Raw genomic sequence first — 26,906 nt, 5'->3', positions numbered from 1 at the left:
ACTTAAATTAGGCTCAGAAACATCAAAATCCTTTGCTGCACTCCAAAATAAAAATCTCTTCCATTTATCTGCGTACACTTTCCTTGTACTAGGCCTTCTAGCTTCCAAAATAACATTCAAAACTTGCTGTGGAAGTGGAGGCCCACTATGGTTCAAAACAGAATATGCCAGGCTGTTAGGTGCAGAGAGTGAAGCTTGACATTGATCAAATGACTGTCCTCCTGAGACAACAGGTGTGGAATCGAAGGCAAAGGCCATGGAGGCTTCCGTACCAGGCTCCTCAGTAATGGGCACCAGTGCTGTCGAGGCCAATCTGGAGCTATTAAAATCATCCTTGGCTTGTCCTGTCTGACCTTTAGAAGTACCTTTGGAAGGAGAGGCAGAGGTGGAAAGGCATACACATGAAGATTGCTCCAATTGAAAGAAAGAGCATCCACTTTCCAAGCTGTGGGATGAAACCTTTTCGTGCAAAACTTTGGCAGCTGATGGTTTAGTGGAGAAGCGAACAGATCTATGTCTGGAGTTCCCCATGACACTGTCAATTTCTGAAATACATGAGGATCCAATTTCCACTCGTGGGGATCCATAATTCGCCTGCTCAACACATCTGCTAAGGAGTTCTGTACTCCCGGCAGAAACCTTGCCTGAAGATTGAGCTGTAAACTGAGAGCAGTCTCCCACAAAATCATTGCTTGCCTGCATAGAGGATAAGAATGTGTTCCCCCTTGCTTGTTGATGTACCACATGACAGTTGTGTTGTCTGTTTGAATCAACACCTGCCCTGGAAGAAGTAAATCCTTGAAAGCTATTAATGCAAACTGGACTGCTAACATCTCCTTCAAGTTGATATGTAGATGTTGTAGTCTGGCAGGCCACTTGTCTTGTATCCACTTTCCATTTAGATGAGCTCCCCAAGCTGTGTCTGAGGCATCTGTCGTTAAAATCTGACTCGCCTCTGGCCGGGTCACAGAGAGTCCCTTGTTTAGGTGACATTCATGAGCCCACCACAAAAATTCCTTTTGAATGCAAGGTATTATTTGAATGACAGTGTCCAGATCCTGGCAGTGCTGTGTCCATACATTTTGAGATACCATTGTAGCTTCCTCATATGCAGTTTGGCATTGGGAAGCACCAGAATACAAGATGCCATGAACCCTAAGGCTTGAAGGACTGTCCTTGCAGTCAGCCCGGACTGATGAGATAGTTGATGGAAGTAAAGGGAAAGATTCTTTTGTTTGTCCGGGGTCAAAAGGCCATCTGGGATGCTGTATTCAGTCTTACACCCAGAAAGCACATGTCCTGAGAGGGTACTAGACTCACAGAATACCCCAGGCATCTTAGCACTGCTATCACATATTCCAAATGATGAAGAAGCTCGTCCCTTCCTTGATCCAGAATCAGGCAATCGTCCAAATAAGGATAGATCTGTATTCCTTTTAGCCTGAAGAAAGCTATCACTGGAGCCAGAACTTTCGTGAACACTCTGGGCGCAGTAGATAAGCCAAAGGGCAATGCAGAGAACTGATAGTGAGAAGTCCCAGCTCGAAAACGCAGATACTTCCTGCAACTTAGTCTGATAGGAACATGAAGGTAAGCCTCCTTGAGATCCAAAGTTACCATCCAATGATCTTTGCCCAGCAGAGGTAAAAGCTGCTGTAACGTCAACATTTTGAACTTGGGAATGTCCAGATAAGTGTTGAGGATAGATAAATCCAAAATTGGTCTCCACGTGTTCCCCTTCTTTGGTACTAGGAACAGGCGAGAATAAAATCCTAGGCCCACTTCTGGCATAGGGACCGGCTGTATGGCCCCTATTTGGAGTAACAGAGAAATTTGCTTGTGAGCCTCTATTCTTTGTTGAGGAGGAACGTCTGGCATGCCTTTGAAAGGAGGCAAGGTATGGAAATAAAACCTGTAACCGTGGTGTATGATATCCAATACCCATCTGTCTTGGGTAATTAAACTCCAATTTTCTTTGAAAAGTGCCAACCTTCCTCCCAAAGGTGCTGCCAGACGAGAAGGCTCTGGCAGCTGAAAAGGTAGGTCATTGGGTCTGTTTACGAAAGGACTGACCCCTGCCCTCACCCGAAGACTGTGCAGGAGAACTCCCTGTTCTAGGCCTGAAAGAGCCCTGAGCTCTGCCCCTACCACGTCTAGATCTACCCCTAGACTGGGAATCATAAGAAGGATACGTCCACCCCTTAGTAGGCCAATTTCTACTAAACTTTGGAGGCTGAACCTGCAAAAAATCTTTAACAGTCTGCATAGACTTAGCCTTGTCTTCCATTTTCTTTAAAACTGCCTCAACAGGAGAACCAAACAACACATCAGATTGTAAAATCCTTGTTTTAACATGGTCAGATAAATTCTGATCCCTCAACCAGGCGTGCCTGCGAAGAACTGACCCAGTGGCAGCCACCCTAGACGAGGCCTGTACAGCATCAAAACCACATTGCAAAGAATGCTTACCCACCTGTTCAGAAACATGTACTAAATCTTGTAACTCTTTACAATCAATACCTTCCGCCAGAGCATCAACCTTAGACTTCAATTGTGAAAGGAGATAGTTTTGGTATTTCAACATGTGAAACTGGCAATTCAAAGCCCTCATAGCTAGAGTGGAAGTATAAACTTTCTTTCCCCATCTATCCAAGGCCCTGGCCTCTATCTGTAGGAACTGGATTCTTGACAACAGAAGCCTTAACACCTTTAGGCCCCTGGCTAACAGTTTCTGGGTCTGCCCTAGGACTCTTAAAAAGATACTTATGAGCTTCAGGCACCCTGCAATACCTATCCGGTTTAACAGGAGCAGGAGGCAAAGAATCAGGATTAAGAGAAGCCTCTGTAAAAACATCTTCCACTACATCCAAAACAGGAGGTATAGCCAAAGGCCTATGCTGGGGTAAGAACAAAAATTCCCTAAGCCTTTTCCTGGAATCAGAGAAGTCCTGACCTTCCCACTTAAAATGCTCCCTCATGGAATGAAGAGTTTCTGAAAAAGAAAAATCCTCAGGAGGAGAAGCAGAAGGAGTAGAATCATCCACATCAGAATCAGAATAAGGAGAGTACTCCTGCAAGTCTTCAGTCAAGACTCTGAAACATCCGAAGCCTGCTCAAAACTCCCTAGCTCAGGCTCCACCCTAGGTCTTTTATCAGGAGGGGGCAAAGAACCCCTAATCAAAGTAATCAAATCTTCTGCCATTTTAAGCATATGCTTCTTGGGCACAGTTCCTGAAGAACTAGGGGTGACACCAACTGAAGCTAAACCTGGCCTGCCTCTGGGAGAGGCCTTGGAAACAGAAGGAGAGGGCCTAACCACCCTAGGCAGGGAGGGAGTATAGTAACCTGAGAAGCCCCATCAGCCTGACCTGCCTCCTGAGAGGCCACATCCTGCAATAACAAAGTCTCCCTGGGATCCCAAAGAAACCTCCGGTGGAACCACCGCTCCACCGACACCTCTAAAGAACCGCGTCCGACGGACGGTTCTTCTAGCCTAGGCTTAACTGCTTTGTCCTTGCGCTTCTTGAAGAAGCGGCGCCGGAGCATCCGACGGCATTTTATAATTGCACCGCTTCCCGAAGACTAACCTGACACAATCTAATCTTCTCTTTATAGTGCGCTTATTGAATCTAGCACAAGAGCGACACCCAACAACATCGTGCTCAGGCCCTAAACAAGGAATACACAAAGTATGGTAGTCTCTATGCGGTATCTGTTTCCCACAAGAAATACAATTATTCACTTTTTCTGACATCCGGTAAACCACGGAGGCAAGAAAAAACAAAATATTCCCCAACGGGGTACTTAGCCAACTTTGACTCGGTCTGAAACTCCGAAACCGAACAATTTCAGAACGCCAACCGGCACTTGCAACGCTGCTTCTGCATCGGACCATGCGGCAAAAAAGACTGAGGATATGACGTCGGTCATGCGCATTTGTACCCTGACATCCTGATGTCAGTCAAATGCGCCTTGACCGACGTCAGCCTTATACTTTGATATTCGGGCCAACCGAGGACAGCGGACTACCCAAGTGTAAGGACTGCAGCAATGTGAGATGAAGAACATCTCCAAACACTGGACTGTTCTCAGTCTGAATTCAGGAAGGGCAAGTCACGCTTACTCAGTCTGGTGGAATTTTTTGAAAATGCCACTAAAGCAATGGATGAAGGCAAAATTATACACCCCATACCACGACCAGAGTAAAGCGTTTGGTAATTCCACACTCAGGCATAGTAGAAAAGCAATATAAACCCCAAGGTCACCATCTGGATTGCCAACTGGCTCTCAGATAGGACACAGATAGTAAAGTTAGGGGAAGTTACCTTGACAAAGAGAAGAGTCACCAATGGAGTACCCCAGGGTTCTGTGCTGGGACCTCTATTTGGCATATACTTTTCTAAAGTAAAAGCCAGTACCACAGGGCTCCAGCTGACTAAGTTTACAGATGGCAGTAAGTTAAGAGCAGTCACTGAATCCCCAAAGGAGTTATCTATCCTGCAGGAAGTTTTGTCTCAAATAAAAGGACGTCAAAATTGAGGTCTGAAACTAAATAAAATATGCATTACTGTGTCCTTTGGAAGTCAACTACCCCAAGGAATTACCACACTATGCCCTTAAGAGCTAACCCGGTTATTCAGGATTTGGGAGCTTATCTGGACAGTGACCTAACTTTGACAAACATGTGCCTATTGCTGTAAGAAAATTTTACACTACACAACTTATAAACAGAGATTGTGGTTAGATCTAGGGATGCAACTGCCCCCTTTACTCAGCCTTTGTTAGGCTAATCATCGAATATGCAGACACATGCAACGACTGCAATGCCCACAGAGATATCAAAGGATACAAGGCTTAAATGGCATGTCCTATATTGACCTTCTCATAGCACTGTCACTGCACTCGCTATCCTACAGACTGCCAGAAAGTGACCTATGTCTGGCATATTAAGCATCCTCAAACCCATTTCTGATGGACGTACTGCATATCAGTAAGTCAAATGACATCAGAAATACTTGGTCTAGGGATCCAAACCTCTTTTGCATCAACAGAACTGTTTGGAGGGACAGGTACATTTCACAGAAGATACCACTGCTGTGGCAGACTCCCATTCACATAAAACAAAGTGCATCACTGTCCATTTTCTGGATGAACTTAGATCTATGGATGGAAAACAGAAAATTTACCGCTGAACTGCCCCCTGTACTGCTACAGGACAGACACAGCTACTAAATGTTTTATCTCATGCATGGGTCCCCTCAAATTATCTACAATATGATCCCAGTTATTCTTACTAAGATAATATATAAATTAAAATCAACTAAGATGGATAAGGCCCATCTATAACCAAATGGGATAGGATAGGCTATTTTGAGAAAAAAAAGAAACCAGCCAGGGCTTAAAATGGCCCGCAATTGCAGTGAGCCTAATACTTACCTATGAAATGCCCCTCCAAACCCAAATACAGCAGCCTGTGCTGAATTGCTCTCAAACTCTGGACAACCATGTCAATGGCTACACAAAGGCTACTGTACCTGCTAGAAGCAAGCCCAGGACTAGCCCCAGAGAATCTTAAACAAGAAAAACAAAAAGGGGGAAAAAATTATGGCAAAATAAAAAGTCAACCGAAAGGGCTAACTAAGTCAAGTAAAGACAACTTTCAAGTTAAGATAGCCTCCCAGGTGAAAAATAACTATAAGGCCCTCTTCAGCTATGTCAGAAACCCCAAGGGCAGCACAAAGCACTATGCTAAACTGATGTTTAATGGTGCTTCAAAGAGTTTGACAATACAGCGAACCTGTTAGGCAAATTCCGTTTCAGCTTTTCCCCCCTCTCACCCCAACCATCCCACAACAAATACCCTCAAAACATAACCCCTTAAACTATAACTAGGAAAATGTACTGGCGGCACTCACTAAAGCCAAGAACACAGCCTCAGGGGGGGCCCCAGTAACATCCAAGGATGTCTAATGAACAGTCTAAAATATAACTTACCAGAACCCCAAGAGCCATTTAAATACACAGTCTTAAAACAGGCTTTGTGCCACAGACTGCAACAGTCACCAACCCCCCCCTCCCCCTTCATAAGGGAGGACCTTCAGCAGTTCCTGGAAAGTACAAACTCAATCTGACTAGTCTTACTTTCAAAGCCATGGAAAGAATTATGGAACTCATCAACAAGGACACAGGAGATACCCAGACACTGGATCCATTCCCGTTTGGCTTTGTCAAAGGAAGGTCATGCTTACTTGATCTGCAAGACTTCTTTGAAAAGGTCACCAAGGCAATGAATGAGGGGAAACTGCATACTGCCAACCTAAGATCTGGCTAAAGCATTTAATACAATACCCCAACTCTGGCATAGTCAAACTTATGGAACTAGGTACAAGCCTCTTTACAGCACGCTGAGCAGCTAGGTGGCTCACTGATAGGACCCAATAGGAGATTAGAATCAGTAAAGCCACTGCCATCAAGAGGCCGGTCACCAGTTGCATCCCCAAGGGCTAAGTGCAAGGTCCACTCCTCTTTAGCATCTACCTCTCGCATGTCAAAACCAATGTCAACAGCCACTGGATAACAAATTTCAAGAGGATTGCAAACTGTAAGCAGTCACTGAATCCAAGTTGAGAACACCCCTCAGTAAGATCCAACACAAATACTTTGTGCCAAAGTCATAGTTTAAAACTCAATATCCAGAAATTAATTCTAGTACCTTTTTGGGAAGTCAGCCACCCTGGGTAACTAAAGTAAAAGCCGATTAAGTCAGGGATCTGGGAACTTCTGCAGATGGTAGTTAAAAATAAATAAATAAAACTTTCTTGGTTGCTCAACTTATAAGCAACAGCATATCATTTAGGTCCATAGAGATAATCATTCCACTGTACTCTGCCCGCAGACTCAAGAGTACAATGCTCATTTATGTACAGCAACAGGAAGATCCACAAAGATTTGTTATAAAAGATACAGGGAGTAAACACAATGTCCGATGCTGATCACCTCAAAGACCTTTTTCTTTACCTGGTATCATACAGACTTCTGAGAGGTGATCCTTGTTTGGCGTACAAGGCATCCCTGGACTCTGTTTTCCAGATGTGCAACAGGTTATCAAAATAAACTGCCTCAGAACTTCTTCTTTTGGCTTTTCCCGGTTAGGGGCCGCCACAGCGGATCATCTGTCTGCTCATAATTGGCAGTGGAATTTTTACGGTGTTGAGTTGCCAGCCAGCCACCCAACCTTCCATAGAAAGCACACACTCACACCTAGGACCAATTTAGAGTGTCCAATCCACCTACTGCATGTCTTTGGGATGTGGGAGGAATCAGAACTACTAGATTAAGAGACCTAAACTTTGCTTGAGACACAAATGGGACATATTAGAGATACTGATATGCTCCTCAAGGAAGTCCCATTCTCTGGAACACTCTACCCCATCCATTTGGAGCAGAGTTCCTCCCTATTCCTATTCAATGGCAACTTGCACCAATGAACAGGTATTTGGAAATTCAGCCCTGGTATGACACCTGTCTCTGATGGACATTCGCCTCCTACATAAATCAAACTGGTGGGTCACATTTGGGTTGCATGGCTAGGGCTACAAGGGCCCTTGTGGTCATTAGTCTGGAATACACCTATGAACACATTTATGTTTTGCAGGGTCGGCATAATGGTTAATGTGCTTACCTCAGAGACACAAGATACAAGGTTCGATTCTCAACTTTGAGAAAATTGGCCAAGCTTAAAATGGCCTGCAAGCTCAGTTAGCCTAATACTTGCCTATCGACCTATTTTATACGTAGTCTGAAACAACGATGCTGATATGAGTAAAAGATTCTTCATAATGTAACAGCGAATGCTCATATGAGCAAACGTTTTCAATGCTGTTTTTTGTCACCAGCATTTTGTATGAGACTTTAGTGCAGCACAGCAAGGGAAATTGCCCTTACCCAGCTATTGTTGGCATATATTAGTAGGGATGTGGGAGCACAGTGAAGCAAGATGCTCTGGGGTGAAAAAAAAAAAAGATTTTTTATTTTCAATTTTATATTCATCTAAGTTTCACTCTTGATTTTCAGTACTGTGAATGTTTGATGTTTAAATACAAATGTTTGTATGTACGTATATACACAAATATACATTGTGCACATCTCACACACACCACCACACAATGGTTGTGATTCCAGACATAGGACTCTGTATTCTATTGCGAGCCCAATGGCAGATTGTCCATTAATGGAAATTAGCTTTGCTCTGATTAAACCACAGAATCTCAACAAAAGAGGGTCCACCATGAGGAGGAATGCTATGTTTCTGGTACCAGTTTCTACAGAGTAAAAAAATTTAGCATCAGACTTCAGGAAGAAGGGACGCCTAACTCCTCAACATACCCTTCCAGTATCTGCCTCTGGAGTACGGGCAGTGCAGTGGCCTTGTGGTAAAACCTAGGACCTTCTGGTGAGAGAGTTCTGGTTATGTTTACAGATGGAGAAAAACATTGGTGAGAATCAGATGTTGGCAAAGGCTGTGAGGTCTATGGAATGGTTGCTAGAATGGAAAAATCAGCACAACACATGCATGTGATAAGACACAGGAGGATAAGGGGTCCAGTGTCCTATCAGGCAATAACCAAGTGGTGGAAAAGATGCTTAACAAGGAAAGTGGGGACGCACAGGCCAATGTACAACAGCTATATGAAATATGAAGGAAGAGGAAATAAATCTAGGGATATGGAAATGTTAGGGATAGTAGAAAACAAGATGTTGAGGAGATGTGGGAAGAAAAGATCACCTTCCCATACATTCTAATCCCGCACTACAGGCCAATTACAATGGAAACAAGCTTGAAGGAGATGGACTCAAACTGCTGACACTAATCACTATCCTGGAAAATATACATATATGGCATGGCTCCTAGGGGCAGCTTCTTGATTAAGACTGGGACAGATATGGATGATATTAAGTGCAATAACACTAACAGCCACAGGATTTCAAAAATGAACCATACAACCTTATGGAACATAAACCTCAGATTTTATCAGATTAGAACTGCTGCTTTCCTTTAAGGGAGAAGGTATTAAATTACCAAATGTAGGTGAATTAAAAAAAAAATTCAATTAAGTATCGCTTTCAAAATCATATTTCTTAACACTGTAAAAGCTTCTGAAGTTTGTGATTTTCTTCTGAGCAAGCTGTGCCTTTGTTTGCATTTATGTTGTAGTAATTATGTTAATGTCTTCACAAATTTGCTGTGCATATGTTCTTGTTTTTCTTGAATGGAATTTTTAGTTGCACTTTGCTGGCCTCATCCACACTTAATGCTATATCTTTACGAAAAAGCGATTAATTGCACTGGCTACACATATGAGATACTTACAAGTACTTGGCAGACACCGCTAATCCCTCTTGAAGCTTATACATCCGATTGCTCCAAATCATGTGCTTCTTGACAGAAGCAAGCTCTGCCACTTCATTGGGGAAATCAATACACTCAGTATAAACAAACATTCACAAATAAACACTCTACTCTGCAGTAAAACAGGTTTTCTAATACTTAATGTGGAAAACTTCTCCACTATGTGAGCAAATATTTCAAAACAAGAAAAGGTAAAAAAAAAAAAAAAACAAACATTTGTCAATGGTGCTTTTAAAGGGACATACAGGGGACATTAAGTATAGCAAAGTTGCAAATCAAACACTGGGGTGAACGAGAGATTTTCTACAGCTGGAAAATTTAGATCCCACCGTGGAACAGTGAGACCAAATACAAATGTCAACACTTGAAAATGAAGGTGAGATTCCAGCAACAGACCTCCAAACTCACCATTAAAGCTTTAAAGCATTTCTGTATGGGGTCTTTGCCTTGGCACCCCAAACATATGTACCAACTCCGAGATTGCTGTATCCAGGACAGGGGAACACTCCAGGAAATCAATCTCAGAATTATCATCTATTTCTCATATTCACACCTGAATTCTTCCTGTTCAAAGGATCTGAAGTACAACACTCAGGACTTTCAATGGGCACTCAAAATGTAACATCATAACGGAATTTGGCAAGCAGACATTCCAACATGAAAAATACTGCCAGAAGAATGTCTTTTTGCATGCAACACTGAAAACTACACTGTTCCACATGGGATTAATAAAACCCAGCTCAAATCAAACTATTAAGAAGAGAAGTGGTATGATTTGCAAAGAAAACTATCAGCAATTACCTCAATATTGTTTGTAAGTTCTGCCCGCATTTCATCCAAGTGATTCTCCAGTTCATTGTGACTGTTCAGTAGCTGCAATCCATGTTCAGCAGCTCGTTTACGTTCCTCTTCAGCTTCCTTGAGCTGAGACCGGAGTTTCTGAATAACTTCAGACTCGTCCATTTTTTATGCCTGCAAAATAAAATTCCATTAGCTTTTCTAGCTTAAGGTCACAGTTGCATCAGCTAGAAGTTAAGTCACGTTAAGTTAAAGGACACCCTCTTCTAAAAACAAACTTTTTTTTTTCTGGTTACCATGCTCCTACGATTACCTGAAAAAAATGTTATACCTCATTACATGATGTAGGTTTACCAGAATTGTCTGAATGAGCCAAAGCCCCTTTTAAAGTAAAGCGTCGAGGGAAAACACTCCACAAAAGCAGTACAAATAGCACAGAACAAAAACACATTACACAAGTTGCAGTGATCTAGGATACAAGTTTTGTTGGAACTCCAAAAAACAGCTTCACAAACAATACAAATATGTTATGAAGGAAATACTTTTGTTGGTATATCACATAATGGCCTACTTCAAATTGTGTGTGTATAGTAACAGACATGAGACACTTAAGACCATACAGAATGTTTGTGTCTTTTGGCTTTTCCGGGTTAGGGGTCGCCACAGCAGAACTCCGGTCCACTAATGATTGGCAGTTGATTTTTACGTACCGGCTTGCCAGGCCTGACGCACAACCTTCAATGAAGGTATGCCCATTCACGCATGTCTCCACGCAGAAGATGCTCTAGCTGAGAATCGAACCGGACAGCGTCTTCCTGTGAGGCGACAACGCTACCGCAGCACCACCACCGTGACTTAAGACCATACAGAATACATTTAGTAAATTGGGAAAGTAAATATGCAGGAGTGTACACGAAACAGGAAAGCTACTCTGTTTAAAAAGGCAGAAGTACTGAGAGGCAAATGTTGAGTGTGGAAACAGGATGGGATTGGAAGAGATAACAGAAGAGTTAAAACAGCCCAATTAAAATAGGAGGAATAATGCAATCAGTTGGCAGCATCAAAATACACCGTTTTAAGAGGAGGGCTATCATACCATGCAACTAATTACGGGTCCATTTATAGCTAGTTGAGTTTTTTATTGGAGCTAGATTCTGTTCAGAGTTCTAAGGGAAGTGCATTGCAGAGATTAACTGCATTTCCTACTCCTAACTTTTATACACCAACTCTACAGGCACTATAGAGAAGAGAAAACAAAGATGCACAAATTGCATCACTAGCTTGTTCAGTCCACACTGTTAATAAATGAACCATGCCATCTAAAATCTACAGACTGCAAACATACAAGCTTCAATGAAGTACAGATATGCGGCGGCAAACTGCTTACTTTTTTTTTAGTCTGAAGATGTCTAGAACGATATACTTTAAAAGCTATGCAACAACTGCATAGTGTATAATGTTAACAAGTAGCTAAACACACACACACACACAGGAGCATTATATATTGCCGTTAGAAAAGTCTGAATTTTGAAATGAACTGAATGTCACTGTACTACAAACTTTATTTCTATTCAGTCTCTTCTTGCACACTTGCCTGAGGACAAGTATTATACGTATATAATGCTGCACTGGGCAAGCATTGGTCACATACATCAGAATTAGAGCAACTAGTGCCACTTTCTTTGCATTATAGCTGGTATATGGTTACTTGGCAAGTAATCTGATTGATTAAATAAAGTGATTATGTTTGGTTAGAGAAACTGGCACATGTTGAGTGGAAGAAGGAACCATTTTTTTTTTTAACAGCTCTAGGATGGTATTAGAGTTCTCCGCTCAGCAGAGCAGAGTAAAAACATCTTTAACATATATGTGCATACATATATACATTTATAGGGTAGTGCAGTGGTTAGCATTGTCGCCTCGTAGCAAGAGGTTCTCCAGTCTGATTCTTGGCTGGGGTGTCTACCGTGCAGAGTCTGCATGTCCTTCCTGCAGTTGCGTGGATTCCCTCCAAGTGCTCCAGTTTGCTCCCACATTCCAAAAACATGCAGTAGGTGAACTGGACACTAAATTGCCCACAGGTGACAGTGTGTGCGCGCAAGCAAGTGGTACTGTGGCAGGGCTAGCAACCAGTGAAACCATGGCTCAAGATGATTATCACTGTTGAAAGTGACAACCCGACTCCATGCACAAAATTGGAAAAAGGGGTTGAGGATGGATATTCACACACATACACACACACACACACACACACACACACACACACACACGTGGCTGCAGCCGATTTGGTCGCAGCACGCATTCATCTTTTATAGAGATGTGGTAAATTTCAGTTGTTGCATTAGCCAAAATTATATTACAGCTGAACTCCATTAGTTCGCCTGTAATATAATTTTTGCAGTTATCCTTTTTCTTCCCAGTTGTGCGACAGCAGCGTTAGTATATTTAATTTCAGGGATGGGTGGGTTTGTCCCCACATGTAAAAGCAAAGTTTGTTCTTTTAGGTCAGAAATGGCATGTATTTCATTTGTTTGCGATCACCTTCTTTGAAATTGCTGATTAAGTTCCACAACATAATTCTTGTCTAGGACAGTTCATCTGCGATGTAAAGGAATGTGTGTGTGTGTATGTATGCACGTGTGCACACAAGCACAAACATATTTGATTCCTTCCATATGTTGAATGGTCATAATATTCAACTTCTTTAAAGCTGGCAGAAGTGATAGAATAACTGTCCGATTGCTTCTTTGAAGATATGTGAAGGCTGCCAGCCTAGCTACATATAATTTTTTTAATTCTGTCATTTGTAAATAGTAATAAGCCACAGGCCTGTTCTCTTAAATGTGAAAAGACTGTACTGGATGCTGAACTGCAAAAATGTAAGTTCACTCTGCTGTAAGAAAGCTGAGAAGTCAAGCATTATACAATTGTTTGATCTCAAAACTCGGAGCAGAGATGTCTGGATGAAAATTCTTGCTATTGTTTTGAGATCAGAGTTAATTGCTAGAATTTACACGTATAAGGTCTTTTATTGCTGTAGCTTCCTAACCAGGTGAAAGATCAAAAGGGCTGCTAAACTCTTGAGTTTCTGTTAGCCTGGGAACCAGAGAAAAAAAAATCTGAAATGAGTCAGTAGTATTGTGGTATAAATTTAAGGACAGAAAAACTCAGAGCATTTTGCATTTGGTTTTTAGAACGGATATCACCAGCACTGCTTTGCTCTATATGCAAGTTTATTTTAGAACTGTGTTTGCTCTTCGAAATAGCTAGGAAATAGGAAGATTATAGTTTCATAGTATAGTACTAGTCTATCTGCCCTGGGGCATTTGTAAGCCTAGCCATAGTGATGTGGCTTTTGCCACCCCATGAAGTGGTACAAAAATGTACAGAATAAATCTAGAATACTGTGCCTCTCTTCTAGTAGTGACACAGTGAAGGTCCCCTTATATAATAGAATTAGTTTACTGTGCCCCTGTCTAGCAGTGACACAGATGTGACCCCTGGGGTAAACTTACAATCTCCCATCCACTCATCAAGATTTCTCTTGAAGAGAGTCAGTGAGGGGCTCTGCCTAATACGAACTGGGATCCTGTTCCAAAGCATGGGAAGCCTCTGGGTTATGAATCTATCCCTCCAGCATGTCCTATTCATACTTGTGCCGAGGTTTAAGTCTTTAGCTCTCGTGGTCCTGATGGATTTGGATTTTTTGAGGTGGAGCATGTCCATCAGATCCTGATTGGACATGGCCTTGTACGTCAGGCAGAGATCACCTCTGAGCAGGCGGTATGCTACTGAATAGAGCTGAAGTTTCTTTAGTCTGGCAGAATAAGACATATGTTGGAGACCCTTAATCCTTTTGGTGAGGTACTTTTGTGGTCTCTCCAGCTGTTGCAAGTGCCGGGTGAGGTACATACCAAATGGGGCATTGTACTCAATCATGGGTCTGATGAGGGAGGAATATAGGGGTACAATGACATCCTTGTCTTTGGATGTGAAACCCTTCATGATGAGGTGTGCAAGGTAGAATGTTTTTCTAACCACTTTGGCAACGTGGGTGTCAAATGAGAGGTCGCCGTCTACTTGGGTCCCTAGGTCTCAGATTACTTTTTCAGTACTCAGTGGGTTGCTGTCTATGTGATAATTTGTGGGTACTTTGTTTTTTCCAAAAGGGATGACTATACATTTTTTAGCATTTAGTTTAAGGCCGTGACTACGGCACCAGTTGTCCGTTTCAGTGAGGCCGTTTTGTAGGATGTGTGTATCTGCTGGTGTATAGACTATGGCGCCTAGTTTGCAGTCATCTGCGAACTTTATCAGCCACAGCCCTCCCATGTTTGCTTTAACATCTGAGAAATAAATGCCGAACAAGAGGGGTCCCAGGACAGATCCCTGTGGGACACCACTTGTGACTGGCTTTGAGTCTTGCATTGCTCCAGCGATTTTAACTTTATGGGTTCTGTCCTTTAGCCAGTTTACAACCCATCTAGTGACATAAGGGTTTACTTTTAAGCTGTTTAGCTCATCTATGATGCCTGAGTGGGGTATTGTGTCGAAGGCCTTAGCCAAGTCCAGGTATGCTGTATGGACTGCTTTGCCCTCATCAATGGCTCTAGTGACGGTTTCGAAAAAGTCAACCAGGTTTAAAAGGCAGGATCTGCCCTTTACAAAGTCGAACTGGGTGGGGTCAAGTGTCTGTAGGTCCCCCTATGTCTCCGTTTAGGAGTTCCATAATGATTCTTTCCATAGCTTTGCAGACCAGGCTAGTCAAGCTTATGGGGCGGTACAGGGTCTGTAGAGGCACCCCCCTTGTGGAGTGGGACCACTGTTGCTGTACGCCAGTGTTCAGGTACATATCCCGAAGTAAGGCTAAGGTTAAATAGCATTTTTATGTGTGGGTTTAGCTCCTCTTGGAGTTCACTTAACACGCACCCCGGGATACAGTCAGGTCCCATTGATGCTGTGTTTTTTGCTTTGTTTAGGGCGGTTCTCACTTGGACATCTGAGATGACAGGGAGATTACATTCAGCTGGGATAAGTATTTCTTCTTTTGGGGGTGAAGGAGGCGAGAAATTTGCACTGAACCTGTCAGCCAGAATGTTAGCAATGTCTGTGGGTTCAGTGTATTTTTTGTTGTTGTGAACCAACTCTGAGCATATCTGAGGGTTTCCGCCCAGGTTTCTAACATAGCTGAAGAATTCTTTGTGGTTATCTTTAGTGTCCTTAGCGATTTTTCTCTCAAAGTTTGCCTTGGATGTTTTTATGAGAGAACGTAGTTTTCGGCTAATGTTGATCAGAGATGTCTTCCCTTCATGGGATTGCACTCTGATGTGCAGTAGCTTCCTTCTTTTGTTATACAATTTGTTTATGGCGGAGGTCCACCAGACAGGACGCTTACATTTGGTGGAGAGGGACTTGGATTTGTTTGGGATTGCATGATCCATGCATTTTTGGAGATGTCCATAGAAAGCATTTGTGAAGGATTTGGCATTGTGGTATGTGGTATCCACTGGCACAGTGGGCTTAAAGGATACCATCTCAGTCTTAAGAAGAGTGAAGTCTGCTTTTGAGAAGTTTTTCACTGTGGTCTTTTGTGCTGTGGGTGGAGGTGGGATATGTATATCCAGGGTGATTAGTTTGTGGTCAGATCTCACTAGTGAGGGGTATACTTCAATTGTGGAGCATTTTGTCCCCATGATTGTGATGACCAGGTCTAGTATATTATCTCCCCTAGTGGGAGAGGTGACTAGTTGTTCCAGTGCATTTGAATTTATGAATTCCAGAAACCTTTGGGCTAGGGTATTAGGGCTAGAATAATGTACCCAATCTATGTTTGGGTAGTTGAAGTCTCCCAGTATGATGGTATTTTGTGATACATTCATATCCTCCAATGTCTTCAGGAAGGCTGAGTGGGGTTCTTGAGATTGGGAGGGTGGTCTGTAACATGCTACCAGTTGTATAGCAGTTTTGCCTATGGTTTGCACCTGTATGGTCTCTGATGCTTCATGTGTTGCTACTAACCTGGAGGTGTGGGTGTCCTTTATGAATATGGACACACCCCCTCCCTTTGTGGTTTGGCCCGGGTTTTGGGGCCGAAAAGCATGATACGAGGTATAGCCTGGTAGCGCTGGGGTGCTCTCAGGAGCCTTGAACCAGGTTTCAGTTACTGCACAGACGTTGATGTTCTCCATGCTGAGGAGTGCATCAAGTGCCTGCATCTTGAGATTTAGACTTCTGGCGTTGAGTAGCATTACCCTTAGTTTTTTTTCCATTTTTGTTTTCTAAGGAGGTGGGTTTGTCTTTTGAGCCTTGCCTAAAAAAAGGCACTATGGGGGTGGCAAGAGCCTTAGCCAATATCCGGAAGCCCAGTGGTGACAGGTGTAAGCCATCCCTTGCGAAGCAGCGTGGCTTGTCCAACATATCATCCTAGGCAGACAGACACTGGATCCCCTTAGAATGACACCAGTACTTGAGCCAATTGTTAAAGCTGATCATCTTGTCTTTGTATCGTGGTATCAATCTTGGTGAGGGCAAGATGCTGCTCAGGGTCAGGGTCATACCAGCCTGGGTTACATAATCTGAGAGCTCCTCTATGTCTCTTTTCATGTAGTCCAGGGAGGTACGTCTCAGGTCATTCACACCAGCATGGACAATGACGGAGTCATATTTGTACTTGCTTTGGAGTGACCTGAGTGCATGTGTTATGTGGCGGATCCTAGCTCCCGATAGACAGCTCAGTCACCTTCTCCTTGTTCAGCCTGGTCAGTGGGACATCAGTGTGTCTGACTATGGAGTCACCTATTACTAGTGTATCAGGCAAGGTGTTTGGCCTTAAGGGCTGCGATTGGTCGACACTGATTTATTGAAGTATGTGTTGCATGTGTTTTGTTTTGAGGTGGTGGATTTTTGGATGTCTGCTTTGGGAGCCTCTGTTGTTTTGGTAAGTTTTTTATTAGAGCCTCAGAGTATGTCTTTGTGTTTTTATGTGTTTGGGTTTGCAGTTGTGGTAGGTCTATGTGGGACTGGGATTTTTGTGTGTGTGGTTGCCATCTCCTCCTGTCTGGTCATGCCAGCCCTGAGTTCAGCCTCCAGTTTGGCTATATAGTTGCATCTCTCACATGTATTTGTGTTTGTTGGGAGGAGGAGAGGGTTGTCTGTGTACATGAGACAATTGTAGCATTGTCTCAAGATGCCCAGATTGACCAGCTGAACTGGAGACGACGCCAGTAATCTACCACTCGACATGCTAGAACAGTATAAGGGAGTGGTATACCTTTAAGGGAAGTGGGTATTCACAGGGGTGGTAAGTAGATGTAGTGCTTTACTTAGTACGAGAGTGCTTACTTAGTAGAGAAGTATTGAGAACAAGTGCTAGGCTTACAATACAGTGAATAGTCTGGTTATACTAAGAGTAGAGCTTCCTTAAGGGAAAATTTGAAGAACAGACTTGGCGGAGCCAGAAACTTGTTTAACCGGCGCTGCGTATGCGTACGACCGCGCAAAGCCATGCAAACGTGGATTTTAAACAGTGAACTACAAAAGAGCTGGAAATGGTCCCAAACAACCAATTACTACAGCTTCTTGTGCTGAGGTCACTTCCCCAAGGACAGGTAGGCTGCTCAAGGCTCCCCACTCCCACTGGTGAGCAAAGAAACTTCCTTCTATCCAAGTAAGGTAATGGACAACACAGGAACTACACCCACAGCCCAGAATACAGCAATGCCTGTAAACTGGTCTAAACTAGTCGAAGAAGGCGGGAAAACAAGGATTATTTTTTTGTTTTTTTGGTAGAAACACACAGAAAGTGCAGAAACAGTGATAAATTAGTTACACAGGCTAGCACACTTTAGTGGGCAGCCTCCACAGTTAAATTAAACAAACAAACTAGTTGTTTTCTGTATTGCCAGAACTTTTCTACTGTATTTTTTTTAAAAACATTTTCCTGTGATCTCTGAACTCTTGACTAACACAGTGAAGTACGTACTGTCTTGTGTTCTTATTATTTACTAAATATTTTCAAACCTTTTAACTGTGGCTGTTTTATGTAGAGATAATTTAAGCTCTAGAGTACATTGCATGTATACAGTGATACTGTCCAAGCCACCCCAAATAAGCCTTGCTGTTAGTCACACTTACGATTTGCATATTGCACAGTAATAATTGGACACACTTTGATAAGGGCCTTCTTAGTAGCGGATATTAGTGGTTGGTGGCAAGTGGTACTACCATATAGACTGGGCAGAAGAGAATAGCTGGAGAACCTTTGCCAGCCTTCCCCAGGAAGGTCTGTGGGTTTATACATAACTTGATACAAGTGTGTGTGTGTGTGTGTGTGTCTCAACTACTTGGGCAGGGACACAAAGCATTGGTTGGACAGAGAGGGTGCTGGTGGTTTTAGCCTTTCAACTAGGCTGAAATCTTGACCCTATAGCTGTGCCAGTGGGGAGTCATATTGGGGATCAGGACAGAAGGGGAAAAAAACAGCCTCAGACCGACTGTGATCTCTGTGCGCTCATAAGGTAAATTATACTTTACTGTGTGTGCATTTGTTATCCTTCCCAATGTGGACGCCCCTCACTGGTGTTAGTGGTGATGATTAAGGCTCCTTGATGATTGCTGGGCCAGTGCACGGGCTTCACAGCTTCTATGGGAGGTCATCAAACAGTGAAGAATGGGAATCTGCCCTTTCCCATTTGTTGGGTTCTTCTGTGTTTCAATTCATTGGGATGGATTTGCTGTTCACTGCTTAAAGTAAATCCATACAGGTTCATTGAAACAGCAAACAGACAACTTTCTGATGGCTTTGTTTCACCAGTAATCCTAAGTAACGTGCATCAACCATCACCCACCCCTTTGCAGGATCCACACTGGTGTTAAATTTTCTTGGTTTGTGGATATGGGACTGAGCAGTAAAAATACATGCTACCTTGCAGAACCCATGTCAACTCGTTTTCTTGGTTCACAAGGGTGAATTTCAAACATACTACAGGTCCATGAACATGCAACTCTGAAACATAGATCTGAGACATCTCATACACATGCACACACAAAACAAGTTTGTTGAACCATATTAGAATACTTGTGTCCGTCAGGGTGAGAGGTTGGCATAATGGTTAAGGTGTTTACCTTACAGGCACAAGGTGCAGGGTTTGATTCTCACATTGGGTAATCAGCTAAGCTTTAAATGCCCGCAAGGGCAGTTAGCCTAGTAATGAACTATGAATGAACTATATTGCAATGGTCTCATTCAACTGCACACATTGAAGAACAGTTTATTGCACAGTACGGGTAATCTCAAGAATTGTTATGGTATGCGGACATTTGGAACTCAGATAATGCTTAATCTAGCAGTGTGACACAGGTGTACATCATACTTACGGATGCAAGTGTATGTGTGTTACAGGAATGCATTCAGCACCATGACTGCTTTATACATGGCCACAGACCATATTCAAACAGCAAATGCCAGGCTCTCAGGGGGTACATTCATTCATTCACCAAAAAAAATCCAGTATTAACCCAAACGGCTAGGTAGAGAGACATTCACACAGCCAAAACCTTTACAAACAAACTCAAAACTTGTTTTTGGTGCAAGTTACTTGAAGAAAAAATAAATAAATTGTACAGTAGAGCGTTGATTAACCGAACGTCAGTTATCCAAACTGTCAATTATCCAAACAGCTGAGCCATTGCATCTGCACATGCATCTTTTTTTCTACCACTCATCACTGCTTATGAAGGGAAGAGTTTGCTGCTTCAATGCTGGAAGGGAATTTTGTCCATTTCTGCTTTACAGAATCAGGTAGGTATGTTTAGCGGAAGGAGGTAGTGTGAAGGGAATACTCTGTTTCTGCTTTGGGGTGTGTAAGAGAAAATTACCCAATTAGGGATATTTGGTGGTTAGTGTTATTGGTCAGGCTCAAACACTGTACCTTGAGTACAACAGCCTGAAATTTTCTACCCCTACCACCACTGAAAAACTGATTTTTATAATGTTGGTAGAGACCCTGTTTTAACCAACAGTGCATTGGGCAAAAAGGCTTGTGACCATCTTTCAGGAAATGCATAATACAGTTAACACAAAACCTTTTATTCTTTTTAAGGATTACCAACGCAATATTTAAAACGTGTCCCTGGTTTTAAGCCTGTGTCTTCCCCCAAGAATGAGTGCGTCAAGCTTCAGGGGGAAAAGTTTAGTGCTGCTTATGCCAAGTCCGTTGACAATGTGCAACTGTTTAGTAAATGATAATCACTATTGTGCTAAAATATTTAAAAGCATTGTTAGTAGCACAAGACGTAGTATACTTGCTTTTTATGCAGAAGGCTGTAGGCTCTACTCCCACAGTATGTAGATGGGAGTGCTGATACCGTAATTGGGTTAAAGGAGGGTGGATACTGCAGTCCTCTGTTACAGATCTCTCTAATGTAGGATTACTCACATGACTTACTTCTGTAGCGATTGTGCATTGACTGATATTGGTGGAACGCAATGATAGAAGTTTGAGTAGACTCTTACCGAGGAAGTGTTCTAAATTGGGCAATTTTTTTTATTCTTGGTTCATACATTTCATTGTTTACTGGAAAATGTTCGAAACTACAAATTTAAAACACGCTCTAACACATGGTGCTGTTTATACAGGGAATACAATTTAATCAGGAAGGTGTATTCATGTATGCATGGTCCTAAAAATGTGCAAGGGACCTATGATTTGAAAAACATCCTGAAGATAAACTTTATTCGCCATTGGCCAGATGCATTTTCTTTGAAAAAGTTACGTACCCACCATAATGGTGCATGTGAATCGTTGCTCTTCATTTGTCTTCAACCTGTGGGTACAGGCACAGACATCGGTGCACAGCCAGCCATATCCAAGCTACAGTGCTGAAACTGAGCTCCTCCCCTACCCATAATGCCCTTCTCTCAGTCACTACTTGAGACAGTTTGCCTGAAAGCGGGAAGGAGGGAGGGAAGGCTGAAGACAAATGAAAGAGCAACAATTCAGATGGAACTTTATGGCGCGTACATAAATTCTTTATCTGGTCTTCAGCCTGTGGGACAGTCTCTCCCCAGCTACTTAAACCCTGGGAGGTCCTACGGAAAGATATCCCGGAGCACTGCTGAACCAAAGGATGCTCTGTTCTGGGCTAACACATCCAATTTGTAGTGGGATATGAAGGTGTGAGATCTAGCCCACGTAGCCACAGCGCACATCTCATCCAAAGGCTGATGGAAGAGACCACCCTGGTAGAATGCACTTTCAATACGTCAGGAAGTGAAACACCATACTTGTCACAAATAAATGTGATTTATTTAGCAATCCAGTTAGCAATACTTACTTTGGAGACAGGAGATCCCAACCTGGCTTTAGACAGACAATTGATTGGACTTTCTGAAAGTTTGGTTTTATCTAGGTAGAAAGTACAGTTTTGTACCTACCATAAATGTAGATGTCCGAACTGGATAGCATCTGCAGTCATAACAAGTGGGTTGTCCTGTCGTCAGGCAGCCCTGCAGTCGGCCGGATTCCAAAGTCCGGGTCCAGCTTCGGCTGATGTCGCACTCCACCCGACGTCATCTCTGTTGGTCTTCGGGTATAAAAAAAGCAGCAGCAGCCATTTTCCTCAGTGTTTCTTGCCCCAGATGCCAGTAGCCCTCTTGCAGGCTAAAAATTTGGATAGATGCCAATGTTTCCAAATAGATAGAGGTAAACACAGCAATAAGCATATATGTACATATATACAAACAAATACACCATAAAGACTCCCCCAACAGCTAGCTATTAGGAGGGTAAACACCCTAGGAGTACCACAGAGGGGAAGGAGGGAGGGTATGACTGCAGATGCTATCCAGTTCGGACATCTACATTTATGGTAGGTACAAAACTGTACTATGTCCTTCATGGATGCATCTGCAGTCATGGTAGAATACCATAGCCAACTAGGGAGGAGGATAAAAGTAGATTATGGTGTGTTTAGGATCCCTTGCAGTACAGCAGTGGCAAACCCTGCTCGGGATCTGGAATATAGAGGCAAATTATAATGCTTGGCAAATGTATGCACGGAGGTCCAAGTAGCCGCCTCAATAATGTCTTTGGTTGCCACTCTGAAGAAGGCTGTGGTAGTGGCTGTTGCCCTTGTAGAGTGAGGTCTTATGTTCTGTGGAATTGGTTTTCCATGGAAGGAGTAACAGTATCGTATGCAATTTCCTATCCATTTGGAGATTGTCTGTTTGGAAATAGCTTTTCCTTCCCTTCCTGTTGCATAGGCTACAAACGTTGGTCAGTCTTTCTGCTATTTTTGTTCTGTCTGTCTATGTACATCCAAGGTATGCAGTATTCTTTCCCTCTGTTTTGTGGGTTGGGAAAGAAGGTAGGTAGGTGGATTGCCTGGTTTAAAGACACTCTGGATACCACCTTGGGCATAAATGTAGGATTAGTCCTCATGGACACTCTATCTTGGTGGAAGATTAGGAAGGGTTGCACTGCCATTAAGGCCTGTAGTTCTGAAACCCTCCTTGCTGAAGTAATTGCCAGTAGGAAAGCAGTTTTCCATGACAGGTGTTGTAGGTCTGCTGTTGCTGCTGGTTCAAAGGGTGATAGTGTCAACTTTTCTAGCACAAAGTTTAAATCCCAAGCTGGTAATGGTGGTTTCCTTGGAGGTTTTACATTCTTGATTCCTCTGAGGAACTGCCTGAGCAAAGGAACAGGTGGATCAAAGCTGTATTCTGCTGAAATAGCTGATGCATGTATCTTGATGGAGGAGTAGGACAGGCCTGAATGAAGAAGTTCGCCAGATACTCCAGAATGTTAGGCATATCTATGTTTGACACATCTTTTCCTCTTTCCGTACTCCAAATGACAAACCTTTTCCATTTTCCAGCATAGTTCCTTCTTGTTGAAGGTCTGCGTGCTTCAAGAATAATGTCTTTAACTCTTTGGGAAAGTTCTGGATTAGCTGCTGCTATGTGATGTTCCATGCAGTCAGTTGCAGCGTTTTAGGTTTGGATGTATGATGCTGTAGTTGTTCTGAGTTAACATCAAAGGCATCATATTGTTCGAGACATGCTCTTCAGTAGTGGGTACCAGTGTTGTCTTGGCCAGTTTGGAGCTATCAGGATTATCCTTGGACGTTCTTCCTTGATTTTTAGTAGTACCTTGTGTATCAAAGGAAGAGGTGGGAATGCATATGCTGTTAGGCCTTTCCAGTTGAAGGAGAGTGAGTCCACTTTCCATGCTAGTGGGTGGAATGTCCTTGTGCAGAATTTTTGAGCTGGTGATTGAGAGGTGATGCGAATAGGTCTATCTGTGGCATTCCCATTTCTTGAGATGGTCTTGAAGATGTCCGGTGCAGAGTGGTTCTGCTTAATATGTCTGCTAGAGTATTGTCTTTCCCGGTACAAATATTGCCTGTAACTGAATGTTGTAGCTGAGTGCCAGGGTCCACAGCTCCAAGGTCATTCTGCATAGGGGTATGAATGAGTGCCTCCCTGTTTGTTGATGTACCACATGACTGTGGTGTTGTCTGTCCTTATCATCAACTGGCCCTCTTTGAGAAATGGTTTGAACTTTTGGATTGCCAGTTTTACTGCCAGCATTTCTTTTAGATTGATGTGCAGGTGAAGTTGATCCTGTGTCCACAATCCTTGCTTTGTCCAGCATGTGGGCCCCCATCCTAGGTCTGCTGTTGTGATGGTCTGGCTTGGTTGACATCTGCAAAGGGTAGGCCTGGGTTTGATTGGCATGCCTGAGCCCACCATAGGAACTCCTGTTTTAAGCATGGAATTAGTGGGATTTCTGTTTCTAGACTGTGTCTGTGTTGGGACCATAAATTCTTTAGGTACCACTGTAGTTTCCTCATATGTAGTCTGGCAAATGGGACCAAGATTATGCATGATGCCATGAAGCCCAAGGCCTGCAGAACTTTTCTTGCTGTTAACTTGTTCAGTTTTGTTAGTGCAGTAAAGAGGAAGTTCTTTTGTTTTTCTGTAGTCAGGAATGCCATTTGTTGTACTGTGTCCAATTCCGCCCAAGAATGTCCTTGTTTGGGATGGTATCAGCCTTGACTTTTGTAAATTGACTGTGTATCCCAGTCCTTGTAGCAAGTAAATGACCCTTTGTAAATCTGTTGTCAGCTTGCTTTTGTTGTGCAGGCAGTCCAGGTATGGGTAAATTTGAATTCCCTGTAGTCTGTTACTGATGCCAGGCATTTTGTGAATACTCTGGGCGCAGTAGATAAGCCAAAGGGCAATGCTAAGAATTGATAGTGCTCTGATCCTGCAAGAAATCTGAGGTATCTTCTGCAGATTGGTCAGGTATGCCTCCTTGAGATCTAGAGTTACCAGCCAAGACTCCTTGCCCAGCATGGGAAGAAGTTGCTGTAGGGTCAGCATTTTGAATTTTGGGACAATGATGTATGTATTTAAGGTGGACAGGTAATTGGTCTCCAACTTTTTCCTTTCTTGGAACTAGGAATAGTCTGGAGTAGAACCCTTTCCTTGTTCTGCTGTTGGCACTCTTTCCACAGCTCTCATGTTTGCTAACTCCATTATCTGGCGTGAGCCTCTGTTTTTGATTTGGAGGTAGATTTGGCATTCCTCTTTGACTGGTAAAGTGTACCTTGATCTATGGTTTGTAAAATCCACTTGTCTTTTGTTATGTAGTGCCAGTTCTTTGAAAATAAGGTTAACGAGGAGCTGCTATTTGTTGATTAAGTCACTGTGGTTGTGCTGATGTAGTGGCTGTGTCTGTGCCTCTGTTGTTACCTTGCCTGTAGGCACCTCCTCTGGATTGGTTTCTGCCTCTGGAACGTCTATTCCTGCCCCTTTGAAATTTTGTGGAGTCAGGAAAGGACCAATTTTGGCAGGCCAGTTCCTGTTGAACCTGCAAGAAATCTTTAACAGTTTGAACAGATTTTGCCTTTTCTTCCATTTTCTTCATAACCTGCTGGGCAGGTGTACCAAACAAACTTGTCTTGTCCATAGGAGCATCTAGCAACTTAGCTTTAACATGATTAGCCATGCATGCCTTCTTATCACTGTGCCTGTCATGGCTGATCTAAACAGTGCATCATAGCCACATTTTAAGGAATGGTTGCTAACCTGTTGTATGTTATTTACCATCTCTAATACATATTTCTTATCAAGAGATTCATCAGTGGTTAGTTTTTAGTTAACTGATCAAGCATAAACTCTTGGTATTGTATCATGTGAAACTGACAGTTTAAAGCTCTAGCTGAGAGAGTAGCTGAAGTGTAGACCTTTTACCCCATCTGTCTAGTGACCTTGCTTCCCTTTCAGAAGGAATAGGGTTTTTAGCTGTGGGGACCCTGGGATATAGTTTCTGGGTCTGCAAGTGGGGCCTTGTAAAGGTGGTGATGAGTATCTGGCACCCTGTAAAATCTGTCTGGTTTGGCAGGGGCTGGAGGTGCAGAAAGGTCCTAAGTCTTTTCTGGAGTCTGAAAAATCCTGTTGCTGCCATTGGAACTGTTCTAAGGAGAATTCTTCTGGTGGGGAAGCAGCTGGAATGGATTCTTCAGCATCAGAATCTTCGGCTGGTCAGTTATGTCTGATTCATCAGCAGAATCATCAGAAGACACTGGCTCAGGGCTCTGCCCTAGGTCTCTTCTCTGGGGCTGAGAGGCCCTGTCTGGGTGAGATTGAGATCCTCTAATTAAAGAAATTAAATCTTCTGCCAAAGGTTTAACAGGCACTGATTTAGTAGTCTTGCCTTAATGGACATAGACATCCAAGGGATGGTGTCTGATAAGTCAGGGCCTCAGTTGTAAGAATAGGTTCAGCTGTACTTTGAGCAGTTTTCTGGTTCGGCGAACCGAGACACCATGATTTTGCTTTTTACCGCGGTTTCGGTCGAACTGGACCGACCCGATCGTGGTCTTTATCTTTTCGTTTTTAGTCGGAGATCCGATCCGGCGACGCATAATGTAAAACAAATCAAAAAATCTGCAAATCAATGCAAACGACTGCTAAACGCGTCGTTAGAAAAGAAAGAAAAAGGCACAGGCCGAACAGGCTGCTACGCCGTGGGCTGGCCTAAACAAGGCAGACAGTAAGAGTGGAAATCTTTATGAGGTATTTGTTTCCCACAGGTTAAACAATTGTTAACTTTTTCTGACATCGGCTGAGGCAAGAAAGAGTAGTCTTTGAAGTAGTATTGAAGTAATCTCTGGATCCGACCAAGAAAGACTGAGGAAAATGGCGTCGGCTGATGCTAGACCAACAGAGATGACGCAGCCGGCCGACCCCGACTTTGGAATCCGGACAGGACAACCCACTTGTTATGACTGCAGATGCATCCATGAAGGACATCTGGAGCTGCCTATGTACGTCAAGCATGTGCAACTGATATTCCCCTTTGTTCTGGAAAGAAAAACGGTAAAGTGAATAACCCAATTAAATGTTTGTTTCAGAAGCGACCTTGGGCATGAAGGATGGGTTTTGTCTGAGAGATGCGGTCCTTATGAAATATGAGGTACGGAGGCGGAATACACAGGGCTTTTAACTCCGAAACCTGCTTAGAGGAGGCCATGGCCACTAGTAAAGCGGTCTTCCAAGATAGATACTGCAGATCCACCTTAGCCGATGGTTCGAAGGGTGATGACATCATCTCTGTGCCTATACCCCACAGGTTGAAGCACAAAAGTTAGGTCCCAAGGGGGAGTAGGATCCTTAACTGCTGTCCATAAG

The 26,906-nt window shown here is 43.1% G+C and overlaps 1 protein-coding gene across 2 annotated transcripts in view; it reads right to left on the bottom strand.

Annotated features, from left to right (window-relative positions):
* The window catches only part of SPDL1 (spindle apparatus coiled-coil protein 1), a 1,384,944-nt gene that overhangs the window by 1,266,039 nt on the left and 91,999 nt on the right, over positions 1-26,906 (bottom strand). For both annotated transcript variants that reach the window (XM_044069534.1, XM_044069533.1), the window contains exon 2: positions 10,211-10,381. In XM_044069534.1, coding sequence (XP_043925469.1) covers positions 10,211-10,372 — 162 coding nt within the window. In that variant the 5' untranslated portion in view covers positions 10,373-10,381. The remainder of the gene's footprint in view (positions 1-10,210; positions 10,382-26,906) is intronic.

Source organism: Protopterus annectens, chromosome 4.part0 (genome assembly GCF_019279795.1).
Source record: "Protopterus annectens isolate FY-2018-M chromosome 4.part0, PAN1.0, whole genome shotgun sequence".
In the NCBI taxonomy this organism is placed as follows: Eukaryota; Metazoa; Chordata; order Ceratodontiformes; family Protopteridae; genus Protopterus; species Protopterus annectens.
This window is presented reverse-complemented; position numbering and strand designations above follow the sequence as displayed.